The sequence below is a fragment of the Suhomyces tanzawaensis genome (genome assembly GCF_001661415.1).
Source record: "Suhomyces tanzawaensis NRRL Y-17324 unplaced genomic scaffold CANTAscaffold_1, whole genome shotgun sequence".
NCBI lineage: Eukaryota > Fungi > Ascomycota > Pichiomycetes > Serinales > Debaryomycetaceae > Suhomyces > Suhomyces tanzawaensis.
This window is the reverse complement of record NW_017963636.1, coordinates 2,228,395-2,248,505: the sequence shown is the minus strand read 5'-3', so window position 1 is coordinate 2,248,505 and position 20,111 is coordinate 2,228,395. Positions and strand designations below refer to the sequence as shown.

The window sequence follows — 20,111 nt, the reverse complement described above, 5'->3', positions numbered from 1 at the left end:
TACCTCCAAGAGACACATCCACAATTATCACCGTTGGCACAACACAGCTCTTCTAATTTCAGAGTCACATCTACAGGAGCTCCATTCTAGCCAAGAGCGTTTTCATACGAACAGTGCCTTCTAATTCAAGACTAATTGAGCTCTTTTAAAGAGACTTCATCCGAGCCCTCCCAAGAAACCACCTCAAGAGCACACCACTTCCTCCGGCCATGCCTGCAGACATCTCCAACTCCGACTTCGACGTCAATATCCTCGAGGGTGCATTCACAAGCCCCAACATCGAGCTTGCGCTCCCTCTCCCCATGGACAAGAAGTCGTACGTCGACATCGATGGCAACCACGAGGACCTCCGCTCCAACTTCTCCATCATCACCAACTTCTTCCGCTACTTCACCTCCGTGGACTACGACAACATCTACAAGAACAACGAGTACCGTTACAGCATCAACAAGTTCCACCCCAAGTTCCAGCAGAAAATGATGGACTACATGGACGACCAGTTGGAAAACTCCGACCCCAAGTTGGACGAGTTGGTCTATGGGTTGATCAACCAGGAGCTTAGCCTCAAGTTGATCACTGCCGACCAGTTCTACCCCCGCTTCAACGAGGTCAAGGCGTTTATTGTCAACCACTACAAGAAGGAGAACAACAAGAACTTGCCTGCATTCCTGTCCCTGGACGTCATCCGTATTGCCTACGTGACTGTCATGAAGGTGTTCACCAAGATGTTTCCCCAGGGAATCTGGTGCAGCAATCGCGAGTTCAGCGCCATGTACCAGCGCTACTTGAAGGATCCTATGTCCATCATCTTCTTGCCCAACCACCAGAGTCACGTTGACTACATCATCATCCACTTGTTGGCGGTACGGTTCCAGTTCCCGGTTCCTACGGTGATTGCGGGTGAAAACTTGAACGTGGCGGTGTTTGGTAAGTGGTTGAAGAGTCTTGGAGCCATTTTCATTCCCAGATCCATGAGCGACGCCTACACTGAGCGGAATTTGAGCAACATCATTGAGTTCATGCTCATCAACAAGATCCACACCGAGGTGTTCATTGAAGGCACCCGTTCCCGTGATGGCAAACTTCTTTTGCCAAAGTACGGGATTTTGAAGACCTTTGTCAAGATCTTCCTCAAGCAGCGTCTCGAGGAGCTGAACCCCGACTTCGACTTGTTGTTCCAGCCGCTCTCTATCACCTATGAGCGTATCTACGAGACCGACGGCTACTTGAAGGAGTTAATTGGCCAGGATAAGAAGCAGGAAAGTTTCCTCAACATCATTAACAACGGCCTCAAGAACTTGTACGGGCCAGTGGAAGATAGAAACGCCATCAAGTTCAAGAAAAACGGCTTCAATGACAACTCTGACAAGAACTTGAGTGGGAAGATCTTCATCAAATTGGGCGAAGGATTCAACATCTCGTCCTTCGTCAACGAGGACTTGTCTACCAACCCTAGCATCGATTATGCCAGCCAGCTCGCTGACAAATTGGCAACTACCCCAAGAACCTTGGAAGCAGCAGGATTGTCCCCTGCCTCCGTTGCCTCGCTATCGCCCACCTCGGCCGTCTCGAGAGTTGGCAAACCAAGACCTCTTGACAGCGATACCTTGATTGAATCGATTAACCTTAAGAAGCTCGGTTTCCAAACACTTCATCTGGTGAACCACGTTGCATTCATTCCCGAGGCTGCCATTGTGGGTGCCTCGCTCCACATGTACTACTATTACTACAATACCAAGGAAATCCCAATTGAAAAGTTGATTCCCGTGTTGCGTTTGGTGGTCGACACTCTCTACGACGAGAATGAGCACCACGTTACCAACAAGCAACTTCTTCAAGGCTTCAAGGACTACACTGATGATGAATTGACCCAGGTGGTGAAGGAACAGATTCTTTATTTCTTTAGATTGATTTCTGTCAATATCAAGACCAACGTGGTCCGTATTGGACGGTCCATTGAATTGATTTACTTCAAGAATTTGACCATCCACTCGGTCATCCACATGTGCAAGGTGGCTTTCATCTTATTATTGTTGGACGGAGGCAAGATCAAGCCCACTTTCCTCGTGATTAACAAGCTCAACTATATCTTGACAGGTTTCATGAAAAACGAGTTCTTGTTTGATTACAACTACAACAAAAGAGACGAATTGAGCTTTATTTTGGACAACTTGGAAAGAAAGGGCTACATCAGATTTGTTGCCGAAGGAGAAGGTTACTACTCTGTGCAAGACAGAAAGTACCTCGAATTGTTTGGTAATTTGGTCAAGCCATTCTTGCAGTCCTACGTCAACCTCATTCGTAGTACCTTTGCAATCATTGAAGTCAAAAAGAGCAAATTCCTTGAAGAATCGAAGAAGCACAAGGAAGATAAGAATTTCGACTACGATGAGTTACGGTTCCCTACCACCAAGACTCTTCTTAAGTACATCATCAGTGAGAACAGGGCTCTGAAGACACCGGTATCCACAGAGTCTGTCAACAAGCAATATTTGTTGAGTGATCTTTACTACTTGAATAATTTACAGGTAATTCAGATCTTCAAAAATAAGGCCAAAACGAAGGCTTTTGTCAAGGTGATGAACATCCGGGACTTAAGCATCGTGCTGGAATTTTTGCAACAGCTTGTTGACTTAAATGCCCTGGGATTGATAAGTAATGTGGTCAATATTAACTATGTCATTGACATCATCGACAAAAACTTTGACAGAGAAACAGAGGTGGAGCCACCGTCGACGGTTGCCATAGCCAAGTTGTAATCCAATGTATATTAATGCACAAGAACACATTCGCTAGCATGACATGTATGTAAATATCACTCGAGTCGACATCAATACCCAAGTTCCTCCCTCTTGTTACTTCAGAATAAAGTTCACTTAACTTGAATCCTTGAGGTTTAGAAAATATCTATCTCACTGTCCTTTTCCAATATCTATTTCTGAGGCAGTATTCGCAGCCTCGAATTGCACTAAAATAGAATCAACTTTCTAATCAGCCTATCTCGAATTTCAAGGTCATTTCTTCTGGATTCATTGAGTCATGTTTCCAAGTCCATCCACGTTTACGAATTTACTGTATAGATTTCTAAAACGGCTCGTAGTTAAATATAGCAGATCACATAGGAAAATGGCTATTTTTGTGTTGTTAAAGTATAAAGTTCTTTTCGTTTCTTTTTGGCAGCAATTCCATGCGCTTGAATATACTCCGAAAATAGATTACGATTGCCGTCCATAGAGTGAGTATGCAGTGATGCTGAAGAGTTGACTGCACGGATTTATGGTTATAGAGAATGGAATTGTGGAGAGGGTTTGCGTTATCGAGTCACCCTTATGAAAAGTGATTTATGAGAATTGCGAATAATTGCGAGCCAAAAGTTCAAATTTTCATAGCAAGCAGCTTCAATACATCTCTGTGAAATATCCGATTTCTGGATATCCCAGAGGAAGTATTTGCCTGATTTTGCCCAGGTGTGGAGTTGATGCCACAGGAATATTAGTCAGTAATTACGTAATCCACGGGAATAGAGTTATGGTTCCCAGTTCTACGCAAAGCCACACGGATATCTGAGGCAAGAACGGGCTTTGAACGTCCTAAACTAGCTCTAAAGGGATGGATGGCTAACTGTGTGGCTAAATGGGGCTACCCCCCTGATAGTTTCTAATCCAGTTGCTAATGCGGTTCAATGTGGGGTAGCGAGCTAGCAATGAAAAGAGAAGTGCCATACGAATAAGGGAGCCTTTAACTGTTACCCACTAGGGTCTGAAACAGCTGTGCAGCAAGGGGCAGGGCCGCCAGTCAGCCCTCGGGGCCCTGAACGGGCTATGCCGTGAAAACCGTGACAACCGTAACGAGTAAGATAAGGGTACCAAGAAAAACGAAAGCTTAATCGGTGACAGGAGCACTTGCATGGGGGGCCGTTATCGTGGGCGGGGGAGGCTGGGCCACGGAGGGGCTGCTGAGTCAGCTCTTACGTAAGCACGTGCACGTGACGGCTTGTTGACGCTGGCCGGGTGACGCCCACTGCGCAAGCGTCGCTGGCGCGCGGTCACCTGCGGGGCGCGCCATCGCTGTCGGCACAACAATCGTCGCTAGCACCGGGGGAGCACTCACGGACACCACCCAACGGCCACTGCAAGCTGCGCCACCAGCACCGCCAGCAATAGCACCGCCAGTACCACCACCAGCACCAGGACCACAGTCTTCACCACCTCTCCCTCTCCCTCTCGCCCTCCCTCCCTCTCCCTCCTCGGCACCCCTTTACCCCTATCCATTGTCGCGCCCACGACCCAATTTCTTTTTCGCTGCGCCAGTTTCTCCATCGCAATAGTTTACGCTCCCGCTGCGCCAGCGATAAATCACCAGCCAAAGCCTCCCACAACCCACCTAAATATATACCCAGACATCTGCCATCTGCCGTTCCTTCGCACACCCTACCCCACCACGCCCTCCACCACATCCTCTCTCTCCACCACCACTCCTCACTGTCTCTCCAATCCTCGCAGTACTCCCAGTACTCCCCACAAATCTCGCTCCCGCACCACCTCCCCCCAGATCGTCTAGCTAGCCGCACTACGCCCTGGATTTTCACTGTTTTGTTTTTGGTCTCTTCCTTAGCGCCAGAGAACAGGCACCAGTACCAGACTAGACTACCGCAGCACTAGACCTCCAGTTATCGGTACTATCGCTAACCATCGCTATCCAGCAGACTGCGCCGTTAGACTACCACCAGCAACGCAACTAGCAGCACTAGGAGACTAGCAGCACTACACTAGCAACAGCAGAGGAAGCACCAGCAACAGCACTAGCACCAGTACTAGTAACATCCAGACTGATACCACCAGCACCACTAGACAGATCGCTCGAATAGCAGCACCAGCTCCAGACCAGCCACCACCTGGACATTCTCCACTAGCACCTACCCCCATTACTTCCCCATGAAGAAAGAACTCAAGTATATTCTCTGGGGCCACTTGGCGGTCATCCTCTACTTGGTCTACTGCACGTTCGACCTCATCACCCTTCTCCACGACGACTCCTTCAGCGACGCCCTCCTCAACTTGGAGTTGAATCCCGGCGACGGCACCCTCGACAGGCCCACCATCATCCCCAAAATCATTCATCAGACCTACAAGAGCACCAAGATCCCCGAGGAATGGAAGCCTGGCCAACAGGCGTGCATCGACCTCCACCCCGACTACACCTACATCTTGTGGACCGACGACAAGGCCCGCTCGTTCATCGAAAGAGAGTACCCGTGGTTCCTTAAAACCTGGGACTCGTACCCCTACCCCATCCAGCGGGCAGACGCCATCCGCTACTTTGCTCTTGTCCACTACGGAGGTGTTTACATCGACTTGGACGACGGGTGCGAGAGGCGCTTGGACCCGTTGTTGACAGTTCCAGCATTCGTCCGTAAGACCATTCCCACCGGAATCTCCAACGACGTCATGGGCTCGGTCCCCAGACACCCGTTCTTCCTCAAGGTCATCGAGTCGCTCTCCAGCTATAAGAAGAACTGGTTGGTGCCGTACATCACCATCATGTACTCCACGGGTCCCCTTTTCTTGTCGGTCATCTGGAAACAGTACAAGCGCTGGGGAGTTCCCGAGGCCGGCAAGGTCCGTATTCTCATGCCTGAAGACTACAAGACCCATTTGTACTCGTTCTTTGCCATTGCTCCCGGGTCGTCCTGGCACTTGGACGATGCCAAGTTCATCAAGGGCCTCGCCAACCACATTGTTCTTGCTGTCATTGGCGGTTTCTTGATTGCTGGGTTCATTTTCTACTTAGAGTACTTGTTCTACTCGTACGTGTCGTCCAAACACTTCAAGAAAATGACCAAGAAGGTCACCAACGGGGTCATGTTGTTGATTGGCAAGGTTTTCAAGCTCGACACCAGCCCTGCCTCCAAGAAGGCGCCTCAGGAGAGCCTCTTCACCCTCATCAAGTACAAGCTCAACAAGAACATTAAGAGAAGAGCCAGAAAGGACTCCAACTTGCCGGTGGACTTCAACGTGCTCGAGAAGTTGAACGAAGAACACGAAGACCATCATTCCTCCAACCCAAACAACTCCAACGTCTACGAACAGATTCCTCAGCAAACCTACACCGTAGAGAGCGGATCTGGAGACGACGAATTCTATGATGAAGATGACACATTCATAGCCGGTGCTCCAGCATTGAAAAACAACGACAACATCGTCTAATCGCATATGGGGTGGGTTCCGTTGTCCCCATCAAAACTACGGCCCTCTTGTACAGTCATTCGTTTCCTGCCCGGTTTCCAAGCCCAGACCCCGTTTAGACCACTCATGTCGGGCTTGGTTGCGGCTCACAGACTCACTCCCACCACTAGTTAATATCATCTTGTATACGTTAATTTACGAACTTCCCGTTAAGCCTCCAGTATGGTCGATATGTACGAATTACGAACTTATTTAATCTTATCATATGATGCATTGATTATTAGCTGCCGGGCCTAGAGTTACCAAAGCCCACCAGTGTTTTAATTACGAACTATTTTGGAGCCCACCAAGTAAACTCATCTGGAGGATAGTTAGAATATTTCCAGTGTTTGAGTTAAGGTTGTTTCCAGAGTATGGTAGTAATGTGTGGGGTCCTCCTCTGATAATAGGAGGTCATTTCAGGTCCACCCGTGTTCGTAACGGGCCTCGAGGCACCGTGGGATTCCGCCGTGCAACGACAAAAATCCACCTGCATGTCAGATGGGGTAAGAAGCAAGAGTGGAGTTATGGTCACCACAACTGGGAGGTTGCTGGAGATTGAACAGGGCAATTAGCCAGGTCCAATGAAAAGTTGCTGGAGCATCAGCGAGGCATTCCCACCAGCAACATGTGATGGTTGTCGGCCAGCACATGGTGGATTCAGCCTGCCAGTCCTCGCTATCCGTATCTATTCAGGCTCTATCCATAGCTTTTCTCGCTCCTTTTGGCTTATCTCGCAGCCCCAACCTCCAACAACTTGAGGTTGCCTCTTTCGTAACGCTCTTTCTCGTCTTTTTTCAACACATCGCGCATCATATCTGTCAAGCGGTCCACCTCCTGCATGCCCTTCATTCCCAATTCGACCAATAGGCTGGCGTCGATGGGCACACCACCGTTCTTGCTCAATTGGATCAACTCCCTGTTCTTGTTCATGGTTATCACCAACATGCCGTCACGGACCTCCTCCTCTTTCATGGTGGCATCCATGGCCCAGATCTCCTCGGTGTCGCCCTTGAGGATCTGCTCGCGGGTGTATGGCGTAAAGAACGAGTACGTCAAGCACACAGGCACGTGCAAGATGCTCAACGGCACTGGCTGGCGCTGGTCGACGTCGTGCACGATCACCACGTCGTCCTCGATGCTGATGTCGGGTTTCTTGAAGTGCTGTAAGGCCAACATCACGGCAAAACTGCCCACGTCGATCAACCCGCCGTCGTAATTGAGAAAGTTGGCGTCCACCTGGATCTTCCACACCTTGGACCCGGCCACGATGCACAAGTTCTCCAAATCCACCGCGTTGGACCGTCTGATAGCCTTCTCGATGATGCGGCCGATCAACACCTCGTCGTTGCCCACTTTGTAGTTGTCAAACTTCTGGCTGGCCATGGAACTGATGTCGCAGTTGATACTGAAGATGCCCTCGAACGGTCTGTCTTCAAACGGCTTGTCGATGGCGGCGCTGACACGTACACTGACCTTAGTGTGGCCCCACGACACCTCCACGTAGCCGTACTCCTCGGGGGAAATGTAGATGTGGGTCTCGCGGAGCTGGTCAAGCTTGCGGGAGTCTTGGCGGATGCCGTTCTTGAGGGATTCTATGAGGAAAAGACGTTCGTTGGCGCTGATCATGGCTGGTAGTGGAAGGTATTTGGCAAAGGCTGGAAAATCCGTCTCATCGCTGATGTAGCAAGTGCGACTCACGGGTTTTCGGTCACGTGAATTGTATCATGTGACCGGGCCCTCGTCGCCACCAACACTTCAGCGGCAACCTCTCCTCCTACCCTCTCCATCGCCATGTTGCACCGCAGAGCCTTAGGCCTTACCGCCTCCCGTGTGGCGCCCTTGATGCGCTCGTCTGTCGTGCGTTCTGCCGCCCCAGCCGTTAATTCGATCGCCGTTAGAGCCTTCAACAAGTCCAGTCAGCCATCATTGAACTTCTTCCAAAAAGAACAATTGCCTGCCAACACCATCGTCAGATTCGTGCCTCAGCAAACGGCATGGATTGTCGAGAGAATGGGTAAGTTCCACCGGATTTTGGAGCCTGGGTTGGCCATCTTGATGCCATTCATCGACAAGATCACCTACGTGCAACTGCTCAAAGAAGCTGCAATTGAAATCCCTTCACAAAACGCAATTACCTCCGATAATGTGAGCTTGGAGCTCGATGGTATCCTCTACATCAAGATCGTGGATGCCTACAAGGCCAGTTACGGGGTGGAAAACTTCCGGTTTGCCATTAGCCAGTTGGCCCAGACCACAATGAGATCGGAAATCGGGTCTTTGACCTTGGACTTGTGTCTTAAGGAAAGACAATTGTTGAACCAAAATATCAACAAGGTGATAAACGAGGCCGCAAGAGACAACTGGGGTGTGGAATGCTTGAGATACGAAATCAGAGACATCCATCCACCAAAGAATGTGTTGGAAGCCATGCATAGACAAGTGTCTGCCGAGAGGTCCAAGAGAGCAGAGATCTTGGAGTCTGAGGGTCAGAGACAATCCAAGATCAATGTCAGTGAGGGTGAAAAGCAATCGATCATCTTGGCCTCGGAAGCCAACAAGTTGGAACAGATAAATAGGGCCCAGGGTGAAGCCGAGTCGATTTTGTTGAAGTCCGAAGCAACAGCCGAGGGTATCAGAAGAGTTGCCCAAGCCATCAAGGAGACTCCAGGTGGCGAAAGCGCCGTCAGTTTGCAAGTGGCTCAAGAGTACATCAAGCAATTCGGCAAGTTGGCCAAGGAAACCAACAGTATGATCATCCCATCCAACTTGGGAGACATCGGCAGTGTGATGGCGTCTGGTTTATCCATCTACAAGAACCTCAACAACGACAAACCCAACTAGGGTTTGTTGCGGTTCCATGAAGCCTCGTAAAACCACGAAATGTATATATTTGAATAGTATTTAATGCGAACGTCTATCTTGATGTATCTCAGCAGATGCTACTACCAGAACTAAATAAATAATTCCTGATACCTTTATTGAACAGGATCTAATTCTTTTTAAAAAACCCATCCAAGGCTCCTTTTCCTACAGCCACCTTTTTAACCACTTTCTTGGTCACCTTGGCCTTCTTCTGCACTCTGTTAGCCTTGGTGGTGGTCTTCACCACCTCCTTCAAGCTTTCTTCCACCACCTCTAAGCTCTTCTTATTGTTCTCCACCTTGGCTATCCAATTTTCCACCTCGTCAAAATTGTGACCTTCCGAGATTCTGGCCTTGAACTCGCCAGTCAAGTAAGAATCACACACGAAATTAATGGAACTTTTCAAGGTCAATTGGTCTATCACTTCAGAGGGGATTGGAGAGTCGTTCGTAGGATCGAGTACTTGTTGCTTGAACGTGTTGTACAACGATAATTCCTCCTTTTTGGCATCAAAGTGAGCCTTCAACGCCTCTACCTTGGATTTAATGAATTGGACTGCCTTTTCCAATGAGAACTTATAGAACTGTTCGCCATTCTCGTCTATCATCTCGCACACTTTGGCTAGGCTGGCAACGTATTGTTCGTTGGAAATGGCCGTGACCCACTCGCCCGAGTGGATCTGTCCCAACTGGTCGATCACATCCTCCAAGGTTATGAATCTCTTGGTGAACACGTCTTGGTTGTGGTACATTATGGAGATCATGAGGTACACGATGTTGAACGGGGTCCCCACCAACATCAGAGGCGATTGAAGCACAAATCCAGGAATATCTGCATTGGCTCCCTCGAACAAGAGCGATTTGACTGCCCCACCATTGTTTAGCTTTGGCATCGATGACTTGGGTGTGCCTTTTATTTCATTGATTTCCATCAACTGGCCATTCTGTATCAACATGGATTTCTTTTGAGACAAGTCTCTGGAAGATGGCACTTCTATCACCTGGTAGCTGCCTGGCGAAGGCAATACTACCACACGAGAATTCTTGTCGATATGCATTGGATAGTAGTGATGGTTATGGTGATGGAGTTAAGTTGATCAGGGCCATCACGTGCGCTCCGCGTCTGGACGTGTTTGTGGGAGCCAATGTCCTACAGTAGGAGAATATTGAAAAGGAAATTGGGACAACATGAGAGGGATAACTATGGCTAGTTTGAGTGTGGGTGTTTGTAGAAGGGACTCTTTCTGCAAAATAAATTTTCAATTAATTTCAAATTATTTTGTTCTACGAACAATTGCAAAATTATTGGGGCCTTTATAAAGAAGTATTTTTCAGCTCAACCGAAACCCAGACTAGCATGTAGGATATGTGGCAAACTATCATAGATCTTATTATTCTTGAAAAATTGGTTTGGCTTCAAATCAGAAATTTGAGAAGATCACACAAGTACTTGTGAGATTTGAGTCTCCACAGAGAAAACTACATTTCCATTATGGGATGCTCTAAAAATTCTATTATAAATATTATGTAAGTTCAATAAATAACGCTAGACGATCATATCCTGTACATCGACTAGCTGGGACCTAGAGACCAATGGCAACAGGCGGTGTATCGCTGATATTATTCTGCAAAATTCAGAGAGGAGCAAAATCGCTTTTCAGGCTAGACCCACTAACGATCTGATCTCATCTCTAATCGCTCCAATGGACGCTAGAATAATCATAACCGTACCAAACAGAGAAAAGCTTAACGAACTCATACTCGCTGCTCTGGGATCAGTGTTTAACAAGTGAGCAGTAGCAATAGCTCCGCAATTAATCCCCAAAGAAACTCCCCTGGTGACATAATCATTCTTGGAAACCCTCAATAAGGCGAAGAAATGATCTCCGATCAACACTCCACAGATTCCACTCAAAATGGTGCAAACTGCCATTAGAGATACCGAACCTTCCAAATTATTGATCAAAGGAGTACCCAAGGCAAGGGTCACCGATCTTCCTATGAAGCCAATGGAACGCTCTGGAGCTATTCCAATATTGTAACAGACTATAGGATAAATGAAGAATGTCAAGGCAATTGACACCAAAATTGGAGGCATCAACACCCAAAAGTTCTTAACGAAATCCTTACGGTGGGTGAACATGGGCAACGACAAAGAAACAATTGAGATGTCCATCAAGGACGACAACACATCACCACATCCCGGCCATTTGGGGGTGGAAGTGTAGTCTTCCACTGGGATCAGGTGTTGGCTTCCGTTGTCAATCAATACTTTGTTGTTGAACAAGTTCAAATAATTCTTTCCGGTCTTATAGAATCTCAAGTCGTCAAGAAATCCCTTGGGGCTTCCAGAATGGAAAATGAGGGAGCCTATAAAGCAAACAAAGAGAATTTCGGCCGTCAGAACCAAAATAGGATGAGCAAACTTCTTGGATGCTGGCCATCTTTGAGGGATCAACAAAGCAATGTAGTAAGACACGATGGTGAGCCCCAAATGGTAGGGCAAAAATGTGTGGATGGACTTGATGTAGTAGAAAGGAATAGACACCACGAAGAGAAACAAGTACACGATCCAATCAATATAACTTGTGATAAAAATGGTTATCTTCTGCTCCACGGGAGAATTCTCGTACTCGGAAATCGACGATGGGGGTGGTGTTGCACTCGGAGGTGTGGAAGTCTCGGGCAAGGGTACAGATATGGATGTGGCCAGATCTGACGGCGTGCTCTGGCGAGAGTTGGGGGTGCTGAAGTCTGTGTGCTGGCACCTGGGGCTGTTCTGGTACGTGGGAGCCGGTCTTTCCACGCTTGGCCGGGGGATTTCTTCCTGAGTGTTGAATGGGTTTTCGTTGATCGAAAGAGAACGGGTTTTGGAGTGTCTCTGCAAATTTGTATCGATGGTGGTGATATCGTCACGCATGCTGGTGAATCCACCGTCGTTGGTGTCCTCTTGAGAGGACTTCTTCCGCAAGTCCAGCAACTCTGTGTCGTCGTTCTTGTGGGCCTCTTCCGGGGTGAATAAGCTGAGACTCATCAAGGCGTACTTCAACCCCAAAATGAAATACACATCGATCAACATCAATATGATCCATCCTATGGCAAACACGGCGGCGATCTTGAGACATTCGATGAAGGTGATGTGCTTGGAGAGCGGCAAGATGATGAAAGACGGAATGAAGAACACGTTGATCCATTTCAACGAGAAGTTCATCGACGGCTTGATGATCCGCATGTAGTGGTCGAGAACCCACGCTGCCCAGTGGCTCACCTTGCCAGAGGTGCCTGCGGCAAGAGCATTGACCACACAGAGGAAAATCAAGTTGATCAACATCCCAAGGACCGAGCTGGGGAACTTGATTTTGATGACGTTCACGAGGAGCTGGTTGAGCCCGTACAAAATGGTGAATAGAATGAGAATCCCCACGGGAATCACACAGTACGACTTGAAGAGATGGACACGGGAGTACCAGAACCCGGTCCCGATGCCCCTGAGAACCTGGCTGGCGGTGAAGGTTGCCCCACTCATCGGATTTCAATGGCTACCAATGGGAGATTTGATAGTAGATTGTACTAGTTGTGAAATAACTGTAAATGATAAGAAAGCTGTAAATATTATAATAAAAATTTGTGTACAAGTCGTGCTGGTTTGTATGCCTGCTGGATAAACTGAAGCGTGGCTTGTAATAGGGTCTGCTTGCCGATACCGTTGTCGAGAGTCGACTGGCGTCAGGATAATATTACCCAATCCACACCATGGCCGGACTCCGGGGAAAAGGCATTCACGTGACAGATAAGCATCGGCCAAAGCCGAGGATATCCAGCCGCAAATCATCCTACACTGAAAAGAGACAACCAACCGGTCGAGGGCACGGTGCCTGCCCTACGTCGTCATTCTCGATACACTCTACGGTGGTCCACGTCCCGGGTGGCCCTGAAAAGTGTGCTCATTTGCATGTATTAATTGTGTACTTCGTCTGGTCTCCAGTCTACTTGTGGGCCTCCTGTGCTTCGATGACCTCCCTGAACTCCTCCTTGGCGTATCTCAAACCACAGTAACCGCATGGGTTGGGCTTGGCCTGGTCCAAGTTGATGAACACCTTGGGGTGTCCCTGTAAAGTGCTTCCTCTGTTACCGTCACACACGGCAATGTTTCCCTCGTCGTGTGACAAGTATCTCACTGGTTCCTGTGCAATTAAATCAATTGCAGCGTAAGGTCTTGGCTGTAACTCCAAGTCTCTTTGCACAAATCTGTGGGGGTGTTTGGTGATGACGTCCAATCTGGATTCTTGCGATGCGGACCATGGCTCGGCTCTGTTTGGTGCTTGCTTGCTGACTTCGCTATTCTTCAATTCGTCCTTGGACAAACCAGTGGAGGTCTTCTTGACAGCCACGCTGGATTGGAAGCGCAATGCTACGAGCCTGGTTGGTCTCAAACTTATTCTGATGCTGGACAACATTATGCAGGAATGATGTGACGATGCTATGGGGGTTGTGAAGAAAGGGGAAGGCTGTTCTAGCAGGAGAGACGTCCTTTCTCTATCGATGTTTCTTACCTAGCTGAGCGGTGGATAATACAAAAATTCTCACCTCGCGATTGGATAGCGGAGCTTACATAAGCACTTACTAATAATTGCGTTACCCGGACAAGTTTGCTGGCGCCCGTTGGAGGTGGCAGGCACCGGTGGGACTACGGCACAGATATTAAACGAATAGCATTAATGGTTAACCAAGAAATAATAGTATAAAAAGTGAATAACATATAGAATAGAAAAGAACAGTTGGAGCCAGTCCCGCCTCAGGATTGGGGCGGATAACCTGATGATTAAGGGTTAATCAGAAGTGAATGATTGATCGATTACAAAACAACACATTTCCTCTTCTTTTCCTTCTTCTCCTTAGTCTTCAAGGAAGCTCTGGTGGCAGCTTCGAAAACTTCTCTAACACCTTGGCCGGTTCTAGCAGAACATTCCATGTAGTCAAATGCACCGATCTTTTGGGCCACAGCTTGACCTTCAGATGTAGAAACTGGTTGTTGTTGTTGTTGTCTTAATTGTTCGATGGTGGCTGGGTCGTTTCTCAAGTCGGACTTACAACCGACCAAGATGTTTGGAACACCTTGACAGAAATGTAAAACTTCGGAGATCCACTTTTCCAAGACGTTATCCAACGAGTCAGGAGAATCCACCGAGAAACAGATCAAAATGACGTTGGAGTCTGGGTAGGACAAAGGTCTCAATCTATCGTAATCTTCTTGGCCAGCAGTATCCCATAATGCCAATTCAACCTTTCTGCCATCGACTTCGACGTCAGCGACGTAGTTTTCGAAAACAGTAGGGACGTAGACTTCAGGGAAGGTACCCTTGGAGAACACAATCAACAAACATGTCTTACCACAAGCACCGTCACCAACAATGACTAATTTTCTACGGATTTCAGCAGGAGGAGGAACCATTTTATGCAAGTCAAGATCAAATAACCTAGATGTTAGTATGGGTTCGGTGATGGAGAAAAACTGGACGACCAAAGTGAGTTTGCGCACGGCGCGCTGGTGTTTCAAGCGGGTATTGTGGTGGACGACGGGTCGGTGTCAGCACCCCAAGAGCGTTTCGTGCCACCAGTGTCGATCCGTGGCCCAACCCTCTTCCACTAAGGATTCGGCTATCATGTTTGTGAATCTCGGCAGAAAAACAAACAAAAAATTTGGGCCTGGCTCTCATTTCAGGGGACCCACCGGGTGATTTGGGGCTGGTTTGGGGGTGTAGGCAGACGGCACTAGGCGTAGACTGTAGGGACGACGTCCACACGTCGCCAATACCGTCCAGGGCCTTGTCGCCAGACGGGATCGCGTGCTGGCGGCACTGGTGCCGGTAGTCCTCTGACGTCGTCGATCCACCAGCAACGATCCGGTGCTGGCGTCGTCCCACCACTTCGTGGATGTCTGGGAGGGTGATTCCTCGCACCCACAGCGAGATTGCCGTAGTGCCATACTCTGGCTGGATTGCCGCCGTGTTATGATGAACAGCTTCGAATGGCTTCGATTGTCGATCCGAGTGATTCCAACGGCGCCCTGCCAGCACTGGCAGGGCCATCAATCGGCGTGTGGGCCGTCCTGGTCGTAAGGGTGTCCGTGTGGGCACAGGCGATACGTACTATACTCCTAACAACAGTTGTTGATGAAAAGAAGAGAAAGAAAACTAGCGGATTTTTTTAGCGTGGTAGGTAGCCGCAGTGCTGGGACGACCGTGATACTAAGCGGTGCGACGCCGCGGGCGTGTCCATCCCTGGCGAGCCAGCAAGGGGTAGGCAGGGGATGGGGAGACGGTACGAGGGGGATGAGAGAATGGTGGTAGTGGGAGTGTTGGCGCTGGTGCTGGTGGTGCTGGAGGATGGTGGTAGTGGTGGTGGTGGTGGTTTGGTGGCGTGGCCTGCGAGGCACCACGGCCGATCTGCCAGAGTTTCACATTTGCGCCAGCGAGTGGGAGACTGCGACTCACGAGGCATAGTTTTATAGGTGTGCCAGTACAATTACAGTGCCAGATGCTGGTACGTAGCAGTGGCTGGTGCTGGTGCGTAGCAGTGGTTGGTGTCGGTACGTAGCAGGCCCATCGTGGTGCCAGTGACAGCCTCCGCCAGCCGTGGCAGCTCTCCCGCCTGGTGGTTCTGGCCCTGGCGTGGCCCCTTAGGACGAGGCGCACGTGACAGTCCATAGCCACTTTCGCGGGCTATTAATAGGCAGCGGCTTCCAACCCTCGTGTGGATGGCTGGTGGTGTCACGCGACAGCGGCACCCTTCAAGCAGACCATCTAGAGTCCCCGAGCTCGGCATCTGATCGTTGGGTTGTCGGTGTCGTTTCACCTCTAACCATGCAGCCGGCGTGCCTGAGCGGTGTCTGCAGGGACGCAAGTAACGGCTGGCGTCCAGAGCGAGACCACAAAACGGAGACGGAATCAGACACAAGGTGAGACGGAGGGAGAGAGTAGGGTGGGAGTAGAGTGGGAGTAGAGTGGGTCATAATGGGCCAGGAAGGATACTCTGGGAAGACTCGTGCCACCATGCCCAGACCATCCCGGTGGGGCCATGGCTGTGCCGACTTTGGTGCCCTGGCCAGTTCGTACCATGGTGGTTGTGATTCCTGGCCCGAAGTGACACCTGCATCAGAGCACGTGACCCTGCTGCGAAATCCACTCGACAGACACTCAGGATGTCATACTCCACGAGTGGGCGAATACGAGCGTAGAATCGGGTACATCGATAGAAGGGGGGTGAATCCTCAGATAACTTAGAGTTCCTGATTTTGGACGAGTCTCTTTACTACTTTCCAAAATATAACCCACCTCTTGTGAATGATTTATATACTATCAGCTTTGGGCCAAGTTCCTATGAAGTCTTTCTTCTTAGACAAATTTCTTCCTAGGATTACACTGAAGCAGGGCTTTGATACACTAGAGACTAGTCAAACGATTTTGAATAATGTGGAGAGCAACTGATGGTGCTGACACCAAGATATACATACAATTACAGCGTTCTGATCACAACGATTTTTAAGTATCGCTTTCTGCCAACATCTAGAGTAGAACTTTTTCGTATTTTTTGACAACAAGCAGATGGTTCTACCAGGTCTCCCAACACTATTGATCCGAAATGTATCGTATGCATGGCATCATAATCCTGAAAGGTCATGTATTATCATGCATCAATTTTGTCACTACAGAGCAGTTAAACTGAGCTATTATTTCATTTGTCTTACTTGATAAGAATTTACGGTGATATCTACTTAATTTTACTGAAGTATATTCACTTAGTCTCTGGTATAAATCACATATTTATCCGCCAAGAGGAATCAGATTGAGTAATGAGTCCAGAGGTCTAGGATATTTAGCTTACGTGAGAGTCGTTTGGTTAGGCTGAGATCCTTGTATTTTGCAGGGGGTCTCACACCTACTATGCTATAAACACATATGTAAGACTGCCCTAGTGGGTGTGTTCTAGGTTTCTCTGACCCAGTAGTTTGACCTCTAGTGATGCATAACTTACCACACTGACTAAATCGGCCTTGATTATTAAGCATCGGAGTTAATTGGGTAAGCAGTGACTTGTCACCAGACCCCTTTCGGTGTCTTCGGCCTCTCTACACTGCCGATCATGGTGAGAAGTTCTTACAAACCTCAAAGCACAATTCTATCGAAATGAATTGCATCATTTGATACACTAATCTACTATTATTACTATTTCTATAAAGAATAGCAATAAACTTATAGAGATATCGGTACTTTCCTACGTGAGTCTCGAAATTTTAATTAATACTATATAAATATAAAGGTGTCCTGTAACGGAAAATTAAAAATATTGTAATTGATGATTTTTTTAGCAAGCGTCAATAGTTCTAACCAAAGCATCGTCCCCCCGCAAGCTGAATGTTCCCACAGTAGCGTAATGATGTTGTTGGGAATTGTGTAAGTTCTTTTCATTCCACGGTCTTTTCACTTCGACCTGGCTGTGTTAGCAGCAAATATAACCAACAAATATAACCAAAAAAATATAACCAAAAATATAACCAACCAACGTGAGAAGTCTTTTTTGTTGACTTTCATAAACATCTTAAATACCCATTAGTCAAATCATTGTCTGGATAAGATCCATGAGACAATGCCGAATGCTGTCCACAAGCCAAGGTTTTGAAACCTGGAAAGTGAAATTTTTGGAATCACACAATCCACCATAAGAACTAGCAACTGGAGAAGTATTACCACCATAATACCAAATTGAATACTATTATTCATTGCATGTCTAGAATCGAGTCCCCCAACTCTTGCATCTGAGTGTGCATCGAAGTATTTGATCCAATCTAATCTAGGTTCTGGATTTGGTATATTTTGGTGAATATCAAGCTCAAGTGCATAAATAGGGTAGAGCCCCAATAAGAAATATTCTTCATGAGTCCGGTTGCAGTTTCTCTCAAAGCTTGCTGAAGTTTCCCTAGTCTTGAAAGTCTTAAAGGAAAGTTTGGTTGCCGATGCTGACCCATTCATTAAGTGGACTGAGTATACGCTCGAAAAGTGTCTCACACTAAAACCAGGGTCCTTGAACTGATGTGGACTTATCTGCTCATCATCATACAAGACCAAACGAGCTGTAAAAGCATCAGCATAAACTTTGGTAGCAGAATCAATATTTTGAATCTCAAAATATAAGTCTGATTTGGTAGAAATTTCTTTCAGATCAAGTGGTGTTACTCCAACATCATAATCAACCTCGGGGTTCTCGACCAAGTTGGAAGATGTATGCAAAAACTGGATGTCGACCTCGTCAGGGACATCTATACTCTCGTCCAACATCTCTCTCTTGGGAGTACCCTCCAAAGCATCAATATTAGAAGTGTAATCATTCTCGCACAAAGATCCAAATTTCCAAGACATGACAGGATTAAAAGTCATTCCAGAGTCCAGAAGGACGAGATAATAGAACAAGCAGGCCTTGAGCATGACACTATTCTTAATGCTCCATACAAAAATAACAATAAGAATAGTAATGATCATATCCCGAAGAAAATCAAGGATAGGGTGGTTCACCTTTCCGTTGGAAGTTAAGTTCGTAGGAAACTCAACAAGGTGTTCGCCAGAATTTTCAAACACTCCCTCAACTTCAACTTCCTTTCCAATTAATTCATTAAAAGACTGATGCTCCTCTTCTAATTGCTTGAAATTGTGTGGAGCAGTGTTGGAAAAATCGTTTGTGTGTGCACAATCTTCCAAGTGAACAGCTTCAATTTTCCCATCTTCTCCACCATCTTCAGTTGCTTCATCAGCTTCCAGCTTCGATGGAGTAAATGGGCAGATATTTCTTTGGCTGGTATCCTCCCTACTGTCAGGAGCATGGGTATCCTTATGAACCTCGGCACTCTTAGTGCAGCTTCCACTGGCTGGTATTTGCAAAAGCATTTCTGTATTTTCAAAAGCCTCAATGCTAAGATGGTCTGCCTCACTAGCCACTAGGTCAGTGGTGCTTTCTTCTGATGCATCTGCATATGGATCAGAAATATTAGTCCTATCAACGCCTAGTAATTGCATAATGGTTTGAGTAGCCTCAACATCAATGCTATAATTGGTAGCCATCCCAATGACTTCGCAGGGCATGTTGACTTTAGCAACCTCAACTTCACTAATGCAAGGACTGTTGACTGTCCCAATTCCTAGTATTTGCTTAAGGGTTTGGGTAGCTTCAACATTAACACAAGGAGGGTCGACCTTGATGGCCTCTGCATGGGTCCCGACCTCAACGGTCTCTAAATGCAAAATCTGTGCAACTTCTTCAACATTTGTTTGGTGTCCCTTTTCACTCTCCCTGGATTGAATAAAACAGGAGGACTTGACCTTTTTGGTCTTCCCGAACTTCTTTTTGTTCTTTCTGGCCTTGCTTTTGGAAAATTTAGGTGATCTAATAAATAAACACTCATTAGAATTAATCATACGAACATCAGCATTAGGCATCACCATACCAACATCAACATTAGTTTCCCCCGAAACTTCTGTGGACATAATTGGCTCAATAATATCATTAACAACTTCGGTGGCCCCATTTGGCTTTACTTCATCAACATTTTTTTCGTGCAAAATTGCAGCTGCCACAAATGGCATTTCCATTCCAACATCAACAATAGTTTCTGAGACGTCAACAGCCATAACTGGCTCAACCATACCATTATCAACTTCAGTGGACTCATTTGGTTCAACCTCAACAACATTTTTTTCCTTCAAATCATCATCTGCCACAAACAGCTTCTCCATACCAACATCAACAATAGTTTCCTCCGACACTTCAGCAGCCACAATTGGCTCAATCATACCATCATCAACTCCAATAGCCTTATTTGGCGTTTCCATACCAGCATCAATAGTTCCATTTTTCTTGAAACGTTTCTTTACAGTGTAACACTTGTTCTTGGGCAACTTGGAAGCGTCGCTCTTCGTTGGAGAGCTTTTCTTTTCAAACAATGCTTCAGCCCAAGTGGGTGCAATTGCACCAG

At 47.4% G+C, this 20,111-nt stretch overlaps 10 protein-coding genes across 10 annotated transcripts; 3 read left to right on the top strand and 7 right to left on the bottom strand.

Moving 5' to 3' along the window:
- Positions 1-209: 209 nt before the first annotated feature.
- Positions 210-3,060, top strand: CANTADRAFT_60556 (uncharacterized protein; the record flags this gene model as incomplete). Its single annotated transcript, XM_020210813.1, has 2 exons — positions 210-1,441; positions 1,589-3,060. The coding sequence occupies 2 exons, from the start codon at positions 210-212 to the stop codon at positions 2,757-2,759; spliced, it is 2,403 nt and encodes an 800-aa protein (XP_020067435.1). The 3' UTR covers positions 2,760-3,060.
- A 1,874-nt stretch (positions 3,061-4,934) lies between these two features.
- MIT1 (mannosylinositol phosphorylceramide synthase catalytic subunit) lies at positions 4,935-6,477 on the top strand (the record flags this gene model as incomplete). Its single annotated transcript, XM_020210812.1, has 2 exons — positions 4,935-5,858; positions 5,928-6,477. 2 exons carry the CDS (start codon positions 4,935-4,937, stop codon positions 6,204-6,206), a joined length of 1,203 nt encoding a protein of 400 aa, XP_020067434.1. The 3' UTR covers positions 6,207-6,477.
- Positions 6,478-6,517: 40 nt separating this feature from the next.
- CANTADRAFT_24876 (exosome non-catalytic core subunit) lies at positions 6,518-7,887 on the bottom strand. The gene has a single exon (XM_020207249.1). The coding sequence runs from the start codon at positions 7,851-7,853 to the stop codon at positions 6,954-6,956; it is 900 nt and encodes a 299-aa protein (XP_020067433.1). The 5' UTR covers positions 7,854-7,887; the 3' UTR covers positions 6,518-6,953.
- A 182-nt stretch (positions 7,888-8,069) lies between these two features.
- Positions 8,070-9,068, top strand: SLP2 (Slp2p; the record flags this gene model as incomplete). Its single annotated transcript, XM_020209162.1, has 1 exon — positions 8,070-9,068. The coding sequence occupies one exon, from the start codon at positions 8,070-8,072 to the stop codon at positions 9,066-9,068; it is 999 nt and encodes a 332-aa protein (XP_020067432.1).
- A 148-nt stretch (positions 9,069-9,216) lies between these two features.
- Positions 9,217-10,146, bottom strand: CANTADRAFT_4320 (uncharacterized protein; the record flags this gene model as incomplete). Its single annotated transcript, XM_020208939.1, has 1 exon — positions 9,217-10,146. The coding sequence occupies one exon, from the start codon at positions 10,144-10,146 to the stop codon at positions 9,217-9,219; it is 930 nt and encodes a 309-aa protein (XP_020067431.1).
- A 599-nt stretch (positions 10,147-10,745) lies between these two features.
- CANTADRAFT_4319 (uncharacterized protein) lies at positions 10,746-12,614 on the bottom strand (the record flags this gene model as incomplete). Its single annotated transcript, XM_020208937.1, has 1 exon — positions 10,746-12,614. One exon carries the CDS (start codon positions 12,612-12,614, stop codon positions 10,746-10,748), a length of 1,869 nt encoding a protein of 622 aa, XP_020067430.1.
- A 398-nt stretch (positions 12,615-13,012) lies between these two features.
- CANTADRAFT_24875 (uncharacterized protein) lies at positions 13,013-13,692 on the bottom strand. Its single transcript, XM_020207248.1, has one exon. The coding sequence runs from the start codon at positions 13,543-13,545 to the stop codon at positions 13,075-13,077; it is 471 nt and encodes a 156-aa protein (XP_020067429.1). The 5' UTR covers positions 13,546-13,692; the 3' UTR covers positions 13,013-13,074.
- A 251-nt stretch (positions 13,693-13,943) lies between these two features.
- RHO1 (Rho family GTPase) lies at positions 13,944-14,540 on the bottom strand (the record flags this gene model as incomplete). Its single annotated transcript, XM_020209262.1, has 1 exon — positions 13,944-14,540. One exon carries the CDS (start codon positions 14,538-14,540, stop codon positions 13,944-13,946), a length of 597 nt encoding a protein of 198 aa, XP_020067428.1.
- Positions 14,101-15,288, bottom strand: CANTADRAFT_140019 (uncharacterized protein). The gene has a single exon (XM_020206288.1). The coding sequence runs from the start codon at positions 15,175-15,177 to the stop codon at positions 14,566-14,568; it is 612 nt and encodes a 203-aa protein (XP_020067427.1). The 5' UTR covers positions 15,178-15,288; the 3' UTR covers positions 14,101-14,565.
- CANTADRAFT_139989 (uncharacterized protein) lies at positions 15,257-15,948 on the bottom strand. Its single transcript, XM_020206287.1, has one exon. The coding sequence runs from the start codon at positions 15,793-15,795 to the stop codon at positions 15,337-15,339; it is 459 nt and encodes a 152-aa protein (XP_020067426.1). The 5' UTR covers positions 15,796-15,948; the 3' UTR covers positions 15,257-15,336.
- Between the last annotated feature and the right edge of the window lie 4,163 nt (positions 15,949-20,111).

Excerpts from the sequence above, each read along its gene's own strand:
- CANTADRAFT_24876 (XM_020207249.1), bottom strand. The coding sequence starts at position 7,853 with ATGATCAGCGCCAACGAACGTCTTTTCCTCATAGAATCCCTCAAGAAC.
- CANTADRAFT_139989 (XM_020206287.1), bottom strand. The coding sequence starts at position 15,795 with ATGGACTGTCACGTGCGCCTCGTCCTAAGGGGCCACGCCAGGGCCAGA.
- CANTADRAFT_24875 (XM_020207248.1), bottom strand. The coding sequence starts at position 13,545 with ATGTTGTCCAGCATCAGAATAAGTTTGAGACCAACCAGGCTCGTAGCA.
- CANTADRAFT_140019 (XM_020206288.1), bottom strand. The coding sequence starts at position 15,177 with ATGGCCCTGCCAGTGCTGGCAGGGCGCCGTTGGAATCACTCGGATCGA.